A 16324-nucleotide genomic window follows, 5' to 3' on the forward strand; every position below is an offset into this window, starting at 1 on the left:
GATGAAAGTTGCCTGCGAGTGCAATTTAAAAAGCAGCCTGCTCAGGAAACCCAGCCTCTGGCCCTTCGTTGTTTTGGTTCTGGAAAGGAAACGAGGAGAGGATGTCCTGCTAAAGTTGATCTAGCAGATCTCATGAGGGCTTCTGCCTTTTGATTCCTGCCAGAGGAATTAAATGCATCTCTTCTCTGATATGATGCATTTATGTCAAATGTCACACTGGGATATTAATGTCTCAGTGTGGCTCCATTATAAATATGCAATGCTCAAAAAAAAAAAAGCAAACACTGAAATAACACTTCCTAGATCTCAATGAGTGAAATATTCCATTATTCATTACATAGTGGAATGCGTTGAGAACAAAATAACAAAGATGATCAAAGTAAATCAAAATGATCCCATGGAGGTCTGGATATAGAATCATACTCAAAATAATAGTGGAAAGAAAAAAAAATTACATGCTCATCCAACTTCAGTGGAAGAAATGAGACCGGATGTCCCAGATGTTCTCGATTGGATTCAGGTCTGGGGAACGGGCAGGCCAGTCCATAGCGTCAATACCTTCATCATGCAGGAACTGCTGACACTTTAGCCACATGAGACCTAGCATTGTCATGCATCAGACATTGATGCATGACCGTGCATCAGACAATCAGGGCCCACTGCACCAGCATATGATCTCACAGTGGCTCTGAGGATCTCATCCCGGTACCTAATGGCAGTCAGACTACCTCTGGCTAGCACATGGAGGGCTGTGCGGCCCTCCAAAGAAATGCCTCCCCACACCATTACTGGCCCACCGCCAAACCGATCATACTGTAGGATGTTGCAGGCAGCAGAACGTTCTCCACAGCGTCTGCAGACTCTGTCACATGTGCTCAGTGTGAACCTGCTCTCATCCGTGAAGAGCACAGGCCACCAATGACTAATCTGCCAATCTTGGCTCTGGCAAATGCTAATCACCCTGCACGATGTTGGGTTGTAAGCACAAGCCCCACTTGTGGACATCGGGGCCTCATACCAAGGGCGTAACCATGGTTACCATGGTCCAAGAAAAACAAAATTGTTGAGTGCATTATCTACAATTCTTTATTTATATATGAAAAATTGGACATTTAGAACATAGTTTAGAGGACTACATTGACCATGTAAATTCACATCTAAAGGAATAGTTTAATTTCTCCGAGATTTCTCAGACAGTGTTTTAAGTTTTTTTATTTTGAAAGGGGGCGGAAGTTTATTTTGTTGATTCTGTGTTGGATTTCCTGTTCTGGTACAATCTGTTCTGTTGAGCTTGGCGCGGTTGAGCAGCGGCTGAGACGGCGGCGCGCCCGTTGGGTCACTCTCATTGACTGGAGTGTTAGCGATCAACAACGGCGACCGCGGCGCAGCCGTTACGTCCCCGGTAACACACGGAAATAAATTGAAAATAAATAAGACATAACAAGAGACCGATCCCTTGACAGGGTTCATAAAAGGAGAACGTGCATTTTACATATTTTCTTCTGTATATTGGGGGGGACAGGTTGGTATTTCCTCAATATTGGGGGGGGCACGACCCCCCCAAAGAATGCGTGGTTACGCCATAGCCTCATACCACCCTCATGGAGTCTGTTTCTGACAGTTTGAGCAGAAACATGCATATTAGTGGAGGTCATTTTGCAGCGCTCTGGCAGTGCTACTCCTGTTCCTCTTTGCACAAAGGTAGCGGCCCTGCTGCTGGGTTGTTGCCCTCCTACAGCCCCCTCCACGTCTCTTGGTGTACTGGCCTGTCTCCTGATATCTCCTCCACGCTCAGCAGGGTGTTGGTGTGGAGCTAGCTTGTCTGCAGACTGATGCATAGGACCGTGTGAACAGGTTCTCAAAACAGTCCACAGCAGCCTGCAAGGGTGGCAACACCCATTCCGAAATCCCGACATCCCGCTATTCCGACATCCCACCATACCGACATCCCACCATACTGACATCCCACCATACCGACATCCCACCATACCGACATCCCACCATTCCGACATCCCGCTATTCCGACATGCAAACGTCCCATCATTCCGACAAGGCTTTCCGTATAAGGAAATGTGCGTTACTCAACAGGTGAGTCCCTTCTTTCTGTTCATGCCATTTATATGTTTAACACATGTTTACAGATAAGCGTTATTAAAAACACAAAGTCTTGGCAACTGGAGGAGGAGAAGCAGACCGTGGTGGTTTTCAATCACACACTCCAATGCCACTTGTTTCAACTTCCGAAAATTTAATTGAGGAAAAAAAGGCTTAAAAACATGGACCGAAACGGCTCCATAATACGCACAAGAATCCAAAAGAAACGAAAGTTAACTAAAAGAAAGCAAATAAACAGCATGAAGTGGTCAAAATTGGTTTTACGCATGCCTATGTGCGTCTGGCACATGCGTCTTCGGGCTCTCCCACGTTGGTTTGTGGATGAAAGCTATATGTTCAGCTGTAATCCCATGTAAAAACAATCTCTACATGACATTTACTCCCAGGTGTGACCAGTTAGGTCCTTAAGATATCAACAGGCTGTATAAAGCCTTGCGCAACGGCTGTGTGTTTGTGCCAAATGCGCAAAGCCCATCCGCGTTTCCCAAAATTGGAGCGAGTACTCATAAATCACGTGAATAACATGAATAAACGTTTTTACTGCATTTTGTTGTGTTTTATACGTTCTATGCTGTCGTTTCTCTCCTCTCCTGTTGGCAAGGCAGAGTGCTCGCAACTGTGTCCTGTGCAGTAGCCGTGATATCTGTAATTGCAATTATTACTTTTGCATAGGATGACAGCGTGCAAAAGACTCATGGGCTATGTGGAGAGCTCCGCTCCAGCTGGCTGCTGTGACAACACTGTATTTCTGCTTAATCAGTTTCAGTCTCGCCAGAGTTACATTAATATCTGTATTTTTATATTTAAAATTTCAGGGGATTTTGATAATAGATTATTAAGGTTTGTTTGCGAGGCTGTGGCCTCTGCATGTGCAGAGTTTGTGCGCCAAACTTTAGGGCGTATTTGCGCCGGCATATCATTAGTGCAAAATGTTTTGGGTAAAAGAGGCCATTAAAAGGAACTGTCGGAATGGCAGTAAGTTAAAAAAAAAAAAACATACCGCCATTCCGACCATAGGAGGAAAAAAGTGTCGGAATGACGGGACGTTTGATAAAAAATTAAGTGTCACCATTCCGACAATGGGAGGCAATTGGAGGCCAATGTCGGCCAATGTCGGAATGAAACTTAAACTGTGAGAAGGCCTACAGCACATTCAGAGATTTCAGAGGTGCAAAACCTTTCTTCTTGCTCTCTGTTGTGGTTAATAACGACCTGATTTCTTGTTTGGTTTTATAAGCCAGTCTTTGGTGTTTAGATTCTAGTTTTTGGTTCTAGTCCTCACTTTTTACTTTGGCTTTCTCTCTTCCCTGTCATAGTCGCTAGATGTCATCAGTTACCTTCACTTTGTCTCTTACTAACTATCTTAGCTGGTTTAAAGAATTCAAAAGTTTTATTAGTAGCCTTTGGTATTAAAAAGCATCAGAGATTTTTTTTTTAAATGTCAGCAGAATGTGTAAAAGTCAACAGTCAGAGCCCTCAGACTAACTTCCTTGTGATTTAATTCGTCTAGATTATATTATATTTATTTCCATTTTTAGACTAAATATACGAGTGATAACAGCAAACCTTAGATTTAACACTGCTTAACCGAAATCATTCTGTGATGTTCTGTTAGATTTATTCACTTGTGAATTGTTTGTTCTTCTTTAGTCCAGTAACCTACCACCAATGACGGGGTTTTTTTCAGCTACAGAGTGTTTTCAAAGTATATTTTTAAATATGAAATGGCCATTTTCGTTATTTCTTGTTCTTGTGGCATTCTTGGTTGTCATCGTTGTCGTAATCTAGACGGGTATAGGAGGCTGTTTGTTGACTTGGTGGGTTTCAGGAACAGTGACTGTGAATGTAGTCCCACAACTCTCCTTTCAGTTAAAGAACATTCTTGTTGAGCAAACTAATCAACTAGGAAACCGTCTGTTTGCAGTGTCTGCTCAGACGCCATTATTTAAGAGACATGACCTGGACTTTTGCACATCTAAATCCATATTTTCCCAACATGCTCAATTGAAATGCATCAAGACAAAGTGGAATGTGATTGCAAAGAAATAGGAGAAGCTGCTTTAAATGTAATTTACATGCAGTTTATTTGGTGTTGTACAATCTTTCAAACACAAATGTAGAGAAGAAAACTAAAACATTTGCATCAGTAATTCAGCATCTTGTATGTGGATGTCATTTCTCTTTTTACTTGATCAGACATAACAACAGATACAGCAATGGAAGCTGAACGGTAAGTTATTCAGATAGTTTTTAATTACACATCCATTTCCTGTGAACTAAACATAGAATTCAACTCACACTGGTGTGTTTCTTTTTCTTGATCATTGCTGCCTAAAAATGTGGCACGTGACATAGAAATGTGACACAAAATAATATATTAATCATCTATGTGATAACTGAATAGACGTTGAACTCAAAAGACTTGAACTATTGTCATGTGACTTCACACCATGCAAAAGAGACCTATAATTCTCAACTGATTCCGCAGACAGCCACAGTTCTCCAGGCAGATTTCCGAGGTTGTGTTGAGTATGCGAGTGGGTGTTTAAAGCACTCAGCACTCTCAGACAGGCTGATCTGTGATGCAGGAAAATAACCTGAAACCTAACACGGGCAACAACAACGCTTGATTGAAATACCCGCAGGCGTGCTACATAGAGACTAAACACTTTGCATACTTAGCAAACCTTTTTTTTTGGTAATGATAGTTAATGATAACTGGATAGTTTGTGTTATCACAACCACTTTTGTGCTGTAATGTGTTATGTTTATGTTACAAGGCAAGCTGTGAAAAGGAATCAAAGACGGTCGCTCTGTAAGAAGGAGGCATCTTAACCCCAACTGTGGTTATTTTATAGTCTTAACCAAGTTATTTCATTTTGTAAGTCTAACCAGAAAATGGCAGTTGTCTTTCAGTAAGCTGTGTTGTTGATGAAATGATCGAGTGCTGGTTTCGATCTTATGTCACTCCTCAGCTGAAAGTGCGGTGAATAACCACGTTCCTCTCTCCATCCTCCTGGAGGACTTTGTGCCTTGTTAGATGACAAATTTCAGAATGTCATATGAAAATACTGATATGAGTTGTTTTTCTCCCTCTGCCGCTTGTTGAGGCAGTATCAGTTTCACTAGTTTCAGGCTGGTTGTTTCCAAAACAGCTGAGTTTAAGAGAGAAGTAAAGGTAATGATGGAAAGAAATGACGATTTACAGGATATTTATCTTTGTGCTTGCAGTGGGGGGGTGGGGGCGCTGTAGGAAACAATGGGTCTCAAAGGAAATTGTAGTTAAACAACTGCGATGTATTAATATTTCAGTATCACATTGCATTTAGTATTGCTTACACACAGTTGTGTTAATAAGAATGAGCAGCCATACACAACTACATACATATAGATAGCATGTCGGTGAAGTTTAAACAGTTAAAGTCGGGTCACATTTGATCATTCCCTTGAGAAAGAGAGGCTGGGGAGCTGATCCCCGATCAGCTCAGAGAAGAAGAATCACCCTTGAGCTTGAAATCTTAATGAACTGAGAGAGTTTGGCCAATTTCCTGCTTTCACATGGAGTCATTTTACCTCCATGATCCTCTGTCATGGCTGCTGACAAACGGGGGAGATGACATTATTGCTTTTTAAACGATTTGATCTGTATGCATCAGTGAAACCCTGCAGCCATGACAAACTCCCTCGGCTCGGCTGTTCTCAGCTGCTAAGCAGGACGATGATGTAAATGAGGAGAAGACAGATGAGGATGAGGGTGAAGTTGACAAACAGCTCCTGCAGGTTCCTCTTGGCTTGTGGATTCACTTCGATCTGAGACGCTCGGCGAATGGCCGATTTGGTCATATGCTGGACTCGCTCCATGGTGGCAGCGGGCTGGTTGGACTTTGTTCGGTTGGATTGGGAGCTAAAAAGGTTCAGTCAGGCTGGGGAGTCAAACTGTTGCTGGTTGTCTGGGGATGATCGCAGATATTATAGCCAACTTTTCTCTTGTCTTCTCTTCTCTTCTCTAGTTCCAGGAGGGAAGAACAGACCATATTTCACTGTTAACTTTATTTTCATGCCTTCATACTTTCAAATGACAAGTAAACAGCATACCACACACACACCATCCTGAGGGTGGCATCGTCAGGTTGAGATATGTGACCTTTTTGTATCGCCGCACATGGTGTGATGATAACAGAGCTGCTTAGAGGCGCCAGCTGAAGTCTGATGATGTGTTAAGCTAGACTCCAGTTGGAGTGGCAACAACACAAATGTCAAGACCACAGTGTGTCGGACCATTGTTGTATAGTAGCTATTTAGAGGGGAAAACTGGCCAGTTGCTTCATGGGTAAAGGAAGTAGATGATAAATAGTTTTCAGGGGTGTAATCAGGACATTATAAAAGAGCATCACTGTATTGCTGCTGGCTCGCCACACTTAAATCCCTTTTGTCATCTGATTCGGGGCTTTCTTGGGATCACCGTGACAAGGTTACCACGCTTCTGCATTAGCAGCCCCTGCCAACATCAGTGCTGCCAAATACTATTCTATTTTTATCTAGATTAGTTGTCATGCCAGAAACTTCTGTGGGATGCATTTTTCATGACATCCCACAATACAAAAGGTTGAAGAATACAGCTCCAGATGAGGAGTTTTGGCTGAGGATGGCGCTATAGGACAGTTATTCACACCAGTGCTGACCTGTATCTACCACCATTCAAATCTTGTTTCTATGACGCTGCCTGAAGTCAGTGAAGATAAAAGCTGCCATATAAGCCTTCTGCTCATTTTTCAACACAATTATTTTTATCATTATAGTTGTTTTCCTTCCACCTGCAATCTGCCTCTGAGTCAGCCATTATCACTTAGCATGTTCACACCTTTATATTTATTTATACTGTACAAGCACTAGCTGCTTTAAGAGACGTTGAACCTCTGGTCTGATGAGGATTTTGAGTTCTTTGCCTTGAAAACTCACAACGTCTCTTTTCATCGCCAATAAAACGTGATGTTGTTTGAAAATGTTTTACTTAGAATCGCCTCTATTTAGAGGCTGTAAAGTTAATCAAGTAGAACGTGTTTGTCTCCAGTCGAGGAGTACAGCTTTTCCAATAACTGCAGCACATTTCATTATCCTTTAGGACATTACAGTTTTCTGGGACAGTTTGCTTACTTTTGCTTCATTCTCATTCATTTCAATACATAGGTGGGTCCAAGAGGGCTTTTCACAATCTCAGAGTCATATCAGAGCCAAGATGGAGCTATTATTGCTATTAGTGGCGCTGACCATGGCAGAGGATACCTCCTTTGAGAACTTTAATTCATTTTCCTCCTCATAACATGATGGTGAATTGTTCTCTCTGGTCTCATCCACCCTCATTTAAGAGTGTATGCAAAGTCCAAATTCTTAAAAATGAAAGCCTTAAATTGTCTAAAAATGTAAAATGTATCCATAAAGTAAGTCTTACTCACTTTTTCACATCGGAAGAACTACTATTCGAATGACTTTCAGTGTAGTAATCACAAATGTAGTCGTCATTGTTCTTTTTTATAATGATGAGACACGACTGACTTCAACAGAATCTGTTTTGCTATGTTTGCTGCAAGAAATTAGCCAAAAGGTCTTTGAATATTAAGTTAAAAAACAGGTTGCACTTCTGTTCTGTCACCATCTAGTGGCCTTTCAGAAGAACTGCAGTGTAAGGCAAGCAGCAGTGGCTTCCCCGCTCAGCCGTGTTGGCTTACACAAATAACAAAAATCCCCTGTGTTATATAAGAGGAGGCTTTAAATTCTGGGCTCCATCCCTCATGCCAGATAAACTAGACCTAATGTAGTAGATACACTTAATTGCTGGCTTTTTGTTGGACCACTAACCAGCTTTGAATCATATCAGTTCAACCACTTCATGAGCTCTTCACTTAATCTTATCTTTCCCTCTTCCCTCCATTGTTTTCGGGATTTTTATCAGCTCTTCGGTCCATCTGTCAGTTTAGCCTTTCAGATTAAATTACTGCAGATTTTGTGTGTGGGATGACGGACTGCCTTTCCGCATCATCCTCATTTGAACACATCATTATATGCTGACTGCTGCCTTTCATTCATGTAAGGCTGTCAGTCTTTCAGTGACAAGTGTGCCATTAATCCATTTCTACAGGAGAAGCAGAGAGTGAAAAAAAAAATCAAATGTTGACAGTAAATATTTGAAGGCTTTTTTCTGCCTGGCGGCATTTGGAAATTTCCATGTCCATCGCACACGTTAGACATATCCCCTTTCAAGTTCAACCCCTACGACAGAGAGGCTGTTCCTATTTTTTTAAACAAGCAATTTCTTTGTCATCACTCGCCGCTTGGATTTTATGTTTGTTCATCTCACAGGACAAAACAGACACAGCTGTTCTGTTGGAGATAAACAGTGGTTGGTAAATCCGTTACTCACAAGCAGTCAAAGCATGCAAGTGGTCAAAGCGCAGCAACTGCTAGAGTCAGGCGGCTCGGAGCTCACCGTCACATGCAACATGGGCTGCTTGAGTGGACACTCTGAAACTAATTAACATGTTCAGAAGGAAGAAATTATGGAGCATCATCTTTATGCTCTTATAGTCTAGGGTGATAAGACAGCTTAAGCTCTTGTCCCAATTTAGGCAGCTCTTTTTGACAAGTGGTAGATAACTGTTTATCTCTTCATTAGTCAAACTAAACCCCAGCTTTATATACTCTGCTGCTCATTGGCCCTGACCTTGAAGTTTTCTGTCTTCGATCCAACTCTCTAACCATAGCCCGGTCAAGCAACCAAAACTGACCAATCGGAGGCAGAGACTCGGCCCCTGACTGAGCATAGAAGACTGTCTGATGACAAAGTTTCCGAAACCATTGAGTTTATTTTCAGGTTTTATCCTCAAGAGTATCTAATATCTCATCAGCAGAATTTTGAGGTCGGGACCTTTTAAGTTGTATTCACACTGATTCAACCACTGATCAGTCAAATTGAGTTTTGGTCTGACCACCTCTTTAAGTTCATATTCCTCATGATACTTTATTGCTGCACTGAAATATAGTAAAAACAAATTGACTGTTGAGATTACACTAAAAGGTTACTTAGTCTTTGTTCCAGTAATGCTGATAAAGAATGATTGTAGTTATCTTTCATTCAATTTTTGCAGCATCTATGTATTTTTTAAGGGGTTTCTCAAATCTATGTTTTATTCCCATTATTCTTCGATAGTTTTAGTCGTTTAGGGCTCGAAAAACGGTTGACGTACCACAACATAGAATCTTTTTTCTGTGGTATTTAGAATATAGATACATGAAATGGGTTTTGCTTGATTTTAAGTGATTCAGCAAACACACTTGCTTTAAAAACATATGTTTTGGTCACGTTATTGAATGAATCGTCACACCTTTTTTTAAGATTTACTGATATAATCCCACTTTATGTGTCCTGTTTTCCGTGTGAAGCTTTGGCCAAAGTTTGTTTTCTGATGGTTCAAACTATGAAAGCACAGATTGTTCCATCTGTTGTTGCTGAGAGCTGAATATCTGAGCGCATGCGATTAGATACGAGCGCTCCTTGGAACAAACTTTAATTTCTGAATGAAAGAAATATTTCCATCACAGACTCATTTGAACGCTCTTTCAGATGCCAGTCATTCCACGGGTCTGGTTTTTATCAGTGTTTGTCACCACCAGTAGCTGTTGTCTTGAGCACCAAATCAGGCTGAGCACACACACACATATACACATTCCGTATATCCATGTGAATATACACACTTATCTTTCACCACTTAAGACACAGAAACACTTCGGTTTGATGCCTCTGTTGTCAGAATAAGTACCTTAAGCGCTTCCTCGTGATTGAAAGTTGTGAGGAACTGAAATGTGGGTTATATAAAGTCATGTGTGTGTTGATTGTGACCTATTATTCAATCTGGGGCATGGTCAGTGCCACCCAAATATGCCATAACAGCTGTTGCGGGTTAGCTTTTCACATCAAAATGTCTTAATTTGTCGGTATTTATTCAGACCACAGAAAAAAAGAGTAATTTTTTCTTTTCATGGCCTGGATTGAACTATTTCCTTATATTTGAGTTCATGAGTCATAATCTAAAAACTTCAAGATGATGCTTTTCATTGAATAACGCTCGAGTGTGACATAAATAGATTATTTAGTCTTAAGCTTAATGGTGTAATTATTTTTTCTTGGGGGGGGGGCATACATCATTAAGATGATCCGTGTTAAAAGATTTAGCTTCATTTGTAATCATGTCAAATAAGAATCGTGTTTTTATATTTAACAAATGTTGGGCAGCAATAACCTGTTTTGTTCATTCTTAAGTAGATCGATTGTCACTGTAGAGGGATGAAATGTCAAAGAGACTCAAGGAATCTCCCCACAGGACACTAAAGCTCATGTTCTTCAAGTAGAATTATCCATTTTGTTACCAGCAGTCATCCCAGCTCAGCTCCCGGTACAACCAGTTCTGCAGTGAAATGTCACGTCTGTTATATCAGATTAGGTTGATGCTTGGCAAATATAATAAAGGCCAATATAATTTGCTACTATAACCCCTCGCTATGAAATTGCATTATGAAATCAGTAATTAGATTCAGCTGATTTAGCTCCTCATCTCCCCAAAATAAAATCATGTGCTTTGGATGGGAATGCAAGAAGTGAGTGTTTATCCCTCTGGGAGGTTTAGTCCAGTTTCCATTCCCCTTCCTGCTCCTCTGTTCAGAGCTGTGCTTACTGTATGTGAACAATGACTTTTTTATATGCAGTGATTCATATGCTGCTTGCCTGCCTTTTAACATTAAACATAGTCTCCTTTTACCCTCCAGGATAGATTATGTCTCACTGTCACTGTTTACCTTCTGCAAAGTGCCCATTTTCAAACTCATCCATTATCGATACACTGGTCTAACTATAGGATTTAAACATCTCTACCTTGTTTATGCTTTCAGCAAGCATCATCATCTCTGTCAGCTATCATACCATGAAGACAGAATCAAAGAGCAGTTTAGTGTGTAGGAGATGCTGATTCTTACCTTTCAGATGAGTACAGAGCTGGTTGGAGTTTGAGAGAGAAATGCCAGATATGCTGTGCTCTCCGAGGCTGTAAACACACTGTGAGAGGGAGAGAGGAGGAGGGAGAGAGGCAGGACATCCCAGCAAAGAGTTTGTGTCAGGTCTGCTGTGTTTTACATGCAGCACACTGCCAGCGCAGCTCACTTTACCGTAGGTTTAGAACACAGGTTTGAGTCTTTAAGTTTGAACTTGAAGTGTAACTGTGATTGTTATAGTAGTTTATGTGAGCAATGAGAGGTCTAAAAGCCAGTTTACTGAATCCCTAATCATTGCAAGTTTAAGACCTTAAAAGGCGCTTCACTGTTTTCACATCTGTTCACATGTCAGAGGCCTGTGTGATGTGGATTTGCACCAGTCTGCAAGGATCCAGCAGGTTTCTCTGCAGCTAATTTCCAGCAGTTTAAAAAAAAAATCTCCTTAAAGACAAAAATCATGTCAGATGAAGAAGATAAGGAGCAGAGGAAAAACATGGATGCTTGTTTTGAGGCGAGACCGTGAAGGACAATCACCGTCATCCTCTACAATGTGCTGTAGACCAGTTATATGCCATGTGTGTCCAATTTGAAAGGGTACATCTGCAAGGTTCTAATCAGTTTGAGCACATGTATATGGAAACCATGTGGCTGGCCTTAATGCATGAGTTCTATCTGATCTATTAACTATGTACATCACATCTATATCACATCATAGTTCCCAGATTTCCTCGTATGTTCAAATTCTCCAGACAGCGCACGCCCATGAGAGCTAAAGCATGCAGATCATCCACCGCAACCATTTTTAAAGTAGATATTTCCGTGCCACAAGGAATGAGTGATTCCACTTCTTTTCAGAGCACTTTTTGTTTCAGAGATGTCACAGAGAAAATTAGTTTTTGGTTGCAAGAGTAAATTGACCCTATTCAGCTTCCCGAAAGACTTGGATCAGTGGGCGTAGATAGATTTTCCTGGTCAGCAAAACAGCTGTGAAAATGTTTAGAACTGTTCCCTGAACTTGTTAGACAACTGTTTTATGAACAATTCCCAGAACGACACTGAATTTGTTGGGAAACTGAAACTAAAAGTTTAGGCTGTTCCAGCACTAAAAAGACACAAGTCTGAACCTCAAGCGGCAAGTAAAACTGTTTTAAATGAATTTTCAAATGAATGTATTTTAGTTTATGGGAGCACTGAGTGAAACGGCAGGTAGGGGGCTAACAATACTTTGTTCTGGGCATCTGAAAGTTCCAATCTGTTGTTTTTCCAACTGCTCAGAAACAGAGTTACTCATACAAGCAAAAATAGTTTGCATTTACCATCCCACATGGTCTTCACATGCATAACTCATATTCACATACGTACAAAAAAAGTAATTATCAACTCTGCCTCAGATGAAAAACATGCATGAAAAGGCTGCATGTTTGCTTGGATTTTTGGATTTGTTTAGCTTTTTTGTGGTGGTCTTTGCTTTCTTAGCAACATGATTTGTACACATACACATCGTCTCAGCAAGCCTCCTGTTCTCAGGAGAAAGCTCTCCCTCATAATGGAATTCTGGAGTTAAGATGGATGCAGACTCAGAGCTACTCTTGGGTACCTCTTCATTACTTGAAATGATCATGCCAGGTCCTCTTCCGGACTTGTGCTCCTTATTCAAGATTAAGAGGAAGTAAAAAGTCTTGAGCACTGAAGAAATACTGTTTTGTTTTCATCATCTTCTCTGAACATCCTTCCATGCTGTGCTGAGTGGGCCTCATTGTAATGAATGGGTCACCGTGTTTGGATTTTTCATCCCTTGTTTAACAAGTTCACGATGTGTCAGCTGAGAGAGTATCACTTGCAAACTGGCCCCCGGTCAAATATCACAACTGGACCTCTCTATTGTCTCCATCATCCTGGCAGCCTTATGGACACTTGGCACTACATGGTACCTGTGAACAGCTGATGGTGCTTCTAAATATACATGTGGACCATGACCACATCAACGAATTGGAATACCGATATTGTTGAAGCAGCAAGGACAAAATTAAATTAAAAGGACAAGTAGCTTTGTTATCTAAATTTGTACCACAGTAATGCTTGTGAAAACTACTCTGCTCGTTAGATCTCTTTTTTAAGATATGCCTCGTTTAGATTCTGACTCAAATGTGGTGTGTGTGTGTGTTTGGATGTGTGTGAAGTCCTGGACAGCATCCTCCACTGAGAAAAAAAAACAAAAGAGACCAGGGTTTCAAAAAAGCCTGGAAAAAGTAAAAATAACCCCCCTGACGAGGCCCAGAAAGCATCACATCTGCCTTATATGGAGGATCAGCATGTAAACAGGCTGTCAGTCACGTACAGGGCAGCCATGTTGTTATAGCTACTCACTCCTCTGCCTTGGATACACACTTCAAACAGTCTGAGGGCGAGCAGATATTTCCTTCACTTTCTTTAATGAAAACTGGAGTTATCCAAAGATGTGATCCTCCCTCTGGGACATAGCTTCACTGTTTCAACAACATCTGCAAGGTGTGAATTAACATAGTAATAACTATATTATCAGCAGGCGAGTGAAAGGAGCTGGCAGATCTGCTGAGATGAAGGAAAAATGATGTTCTGTGAACAATACAAAAATAGGGAAAGACATGAAAGATTTGTTACAGCACTGATAAAGTTAAATACTACAGAGTTGCTGTATTGATGGCGTTTCACTTCTCTGTGTATTTAGAATTCCAGGAAGTGGAGGTGCTAATATATTTGAGGACTTGACAATAATTTGTTCAATTATTGTTTCTGAATAGAGAGATTTTCAAGGGTGATTACAATCTTTCACAAAGTGTGTTGTATTATGCTGCTAAGATAAAGAGCGTTCTCATGTCTGTTTATAGTGAGTCTTTACAAGTGTTTGATTAGCTCCATCTTCCTGCAAGAGTTTCTGAAGGCTCCTGTTATGTGTTTCTGTCTTTGTGGAGGAAATGTCGCCTGACAGAACTAAACTACGGAGAAAATCTGTCTAAACCAGCCAAAAATGATCATCTTTGTGGATAATGAGCTCAGAGAGACGGTCTGGAGAATGTTACCTTTTAGAGGAGATAGAGAAATCAACTTGCTGTTGTTACTAAGGTGGTGGTTCAGTAGTTTTACCCATGTCAGTGTCTTGGAGGATGCAAAAGTCACGATTAAAGAGTTGCTCAGTCTTTGACTGGGTCAGCCCAAGATTACACTCGAATAACTGGCTTTAGCAAGCGACCAGATGTCCCCCTGTGCAGAAATGTTTACACTTCCAAAAAAAGCATAAAGAAGCAGAGTAGAAGATCGCAGTTCAAGCAAATCTTTTGTAAAGTTTTGTTGCAAAAAGGTTCAGAAACAAAGCAAAGTCTTAGAAACCACATATTAATTAATATTCAAGCCTAACAACATCTGATTTTGTGTTACCATCAATGCAACTGACAATGAAATGCAAGGTTGAAAAGTTGTCAGACCTTGATTCTGTGGTGTTACAGTTTGCGGTATAACACCACCCTCCACCACCTCCTCCCTCCTTGTAAGCCATTTCGACCATTTCATAGATTTGTGACACTTTCTGGTGACGTTGCTTGTTGCAGTTTGCAAAACTTTGGTAAGTAACATTTTTTGGGGCTTTAGAAATGTTTTGATTCTATCTTAGTTGAGCAGAAATGTTGGGATTTTAAAAGGTGGATGTAGACTTGTAATGTTTCTGGAGTGTAGTAATTCTTGAATTTTTGGGTGTTATTTGGAAATTGATCTGTCTTGTGCTGCAGAATAATATAGCTATTAAATATCCTGGTGTGACACTGCAGTGTCCTCTGTTTGATTCAGGTGGAAGTGGTTTTTAAAAACTATTCAAACTCAGCATTAAGTTTGGACAGACCACAACTTTAGCTTTCCAGAAATCTAGAAAATCCAAAATTCATCCCTGTTTTCAATCATGTCTAAACCACTACCTTGTCAAAAATAATCTGGAAAATTAAGGATAAAGTCAGGATTTTATCATGTATACTTGAAGCATTTACGATAGACGGGATGACCATTTTGTAAATGATCTTTGTAATAATCGTAATAATAATAATAATCAAGGTGGCAGAAAGATTACAACTGACTCACAAGCACTTTTTTAAAACCTCTTTAATAATTCTAGCTTGTCAACACTGTCAGATGTTCCATGATACAGCGAGAGGCTTCCAGGTTTTTTTTACTGTGCTGTGATGACAGCGGAGGCCAAAAGGTAAGAGAGGCATGCTGGTGACTGATGGTTAGTTTGATGCCAGAACTGGCAGGATGAATCTAACTGGGGAAAGTCAGTCATTCCCAGTCCAGAGACATGTTTGAGGAGAGATCAGACAAAGGCTCTGCTGAACAACCTTCAAGTGTGAGAGTGTGAACACGGCAACCTAAACCTGTGACCACTGTTCTAATTTAAAGTAAACAACAGCACTCCTCCGGTTATGTTATGGAAGGTCTTTCTCATGTGATCATGAACATAAACTGCAAGTCTTAAAGTGGTCTTTTCTTATCGTTATCTTTTTCTTCCACTTCGATAAGAACATGCAGCCACTTGAAAAATAACTAGAAAAACTGCTCCAACGAGAAAATAGTTTCTGTCTTTTTTCTTTTTTTTCGCTTTGTGCCAGGAGTGGTTCAGCTCTGCAGCCTTACATGGTGAAATACCACACTGCTCTGACCTAGACTGGGAAGAGGGGAAGATACAGAGGGAGAGAAAGAAACTCAACTTATTATATAAAAAAGAGAAAAGGAAAACACTGCTGGCCGCATAAAACAGACAATGCAGAAGCAGTTTCACAGACCCAGCGAGTTCTCTGAAACCAACCAGAACAAAAATCTTGGAAGCAAACGCTCTCGGAGACAGTGTACGTAATCCCTCTTTTTCTCCATGATGTCTTTGTGTCTATATGCACAAATTACCTGTTAAGTCAACAGTGGCAAAGCCACAGTACACTGTAGAGGTGTGGATAACGACAAGTCTGTCCTCAAGAAATGCATCCGTGTTGTTTTTCTGTTGTTCATTGTCTTAGTTTGGTGTGTTGTTTTTCTGAATGGAGACTGATTTACATACATGTGTCGTCAATGTGTTGGATACAAATGTTTGTGCTGCCTGCAAGTTAGATGCGGAGGGACTTGGTGAACCCTTGTGGACTGGTGAGAATGATGA

General features: G+C 40.7%; 1 protein-coding gene across 1 annotated transcript; it reads right to left on the minus strand.

The window, feature by feature from the left end:
* Positions 1-4180: 4180 nt before the first annotated feature.
* On the minus strand, positions 4181-11262 carry LOC140316139 (phospholamban). The gene is made up of 2 exons (XM_072393894.1): positions 11140-11262; positions 4181-6121 (listed from the first exon to the last, which is right to left on the minus strand). Exon 2 carries the CDS (start codon positions 5974-5976, stop codon positions 5815-5817), a length of 162 nt encoding a protein of 53 aa, XP_072249995.1. The 5' UTR covers positions 5977-6121; positions 11140-11262; the 3' UTR covers positions 4181-5814.
* Between the last annotated feature and the right edge of the window lie 5062 nt (positions 11263-16324).

This window comes from Leuresthes tenuis, unplaced genomic scaffold, assembly GCF_036924035.1.
Source record: "Leuresthes tenuis unplaced genomic scaffold, fLeuTen1.0.hap1 SCAF_1, whole genome shotgun sequence".
NCBI classification, from domain to species: domain Eukaryota; kingdom Metazoa; phylum Chordata; class Actinopteri; order Atheriniformes; family Atherinopsidae; genus Leuresthes; species Leuresthes tenuis.

Excerpts from the sequence above, each read along its gene's own strand:
- LOC140316139 (XM_072393894.1), bottom strand. The coding sequence starts at position 5,976 with ATGGAGCGAGTCCAGCATATGACCAAATCGGCCATTCGCCGAGCGTCT.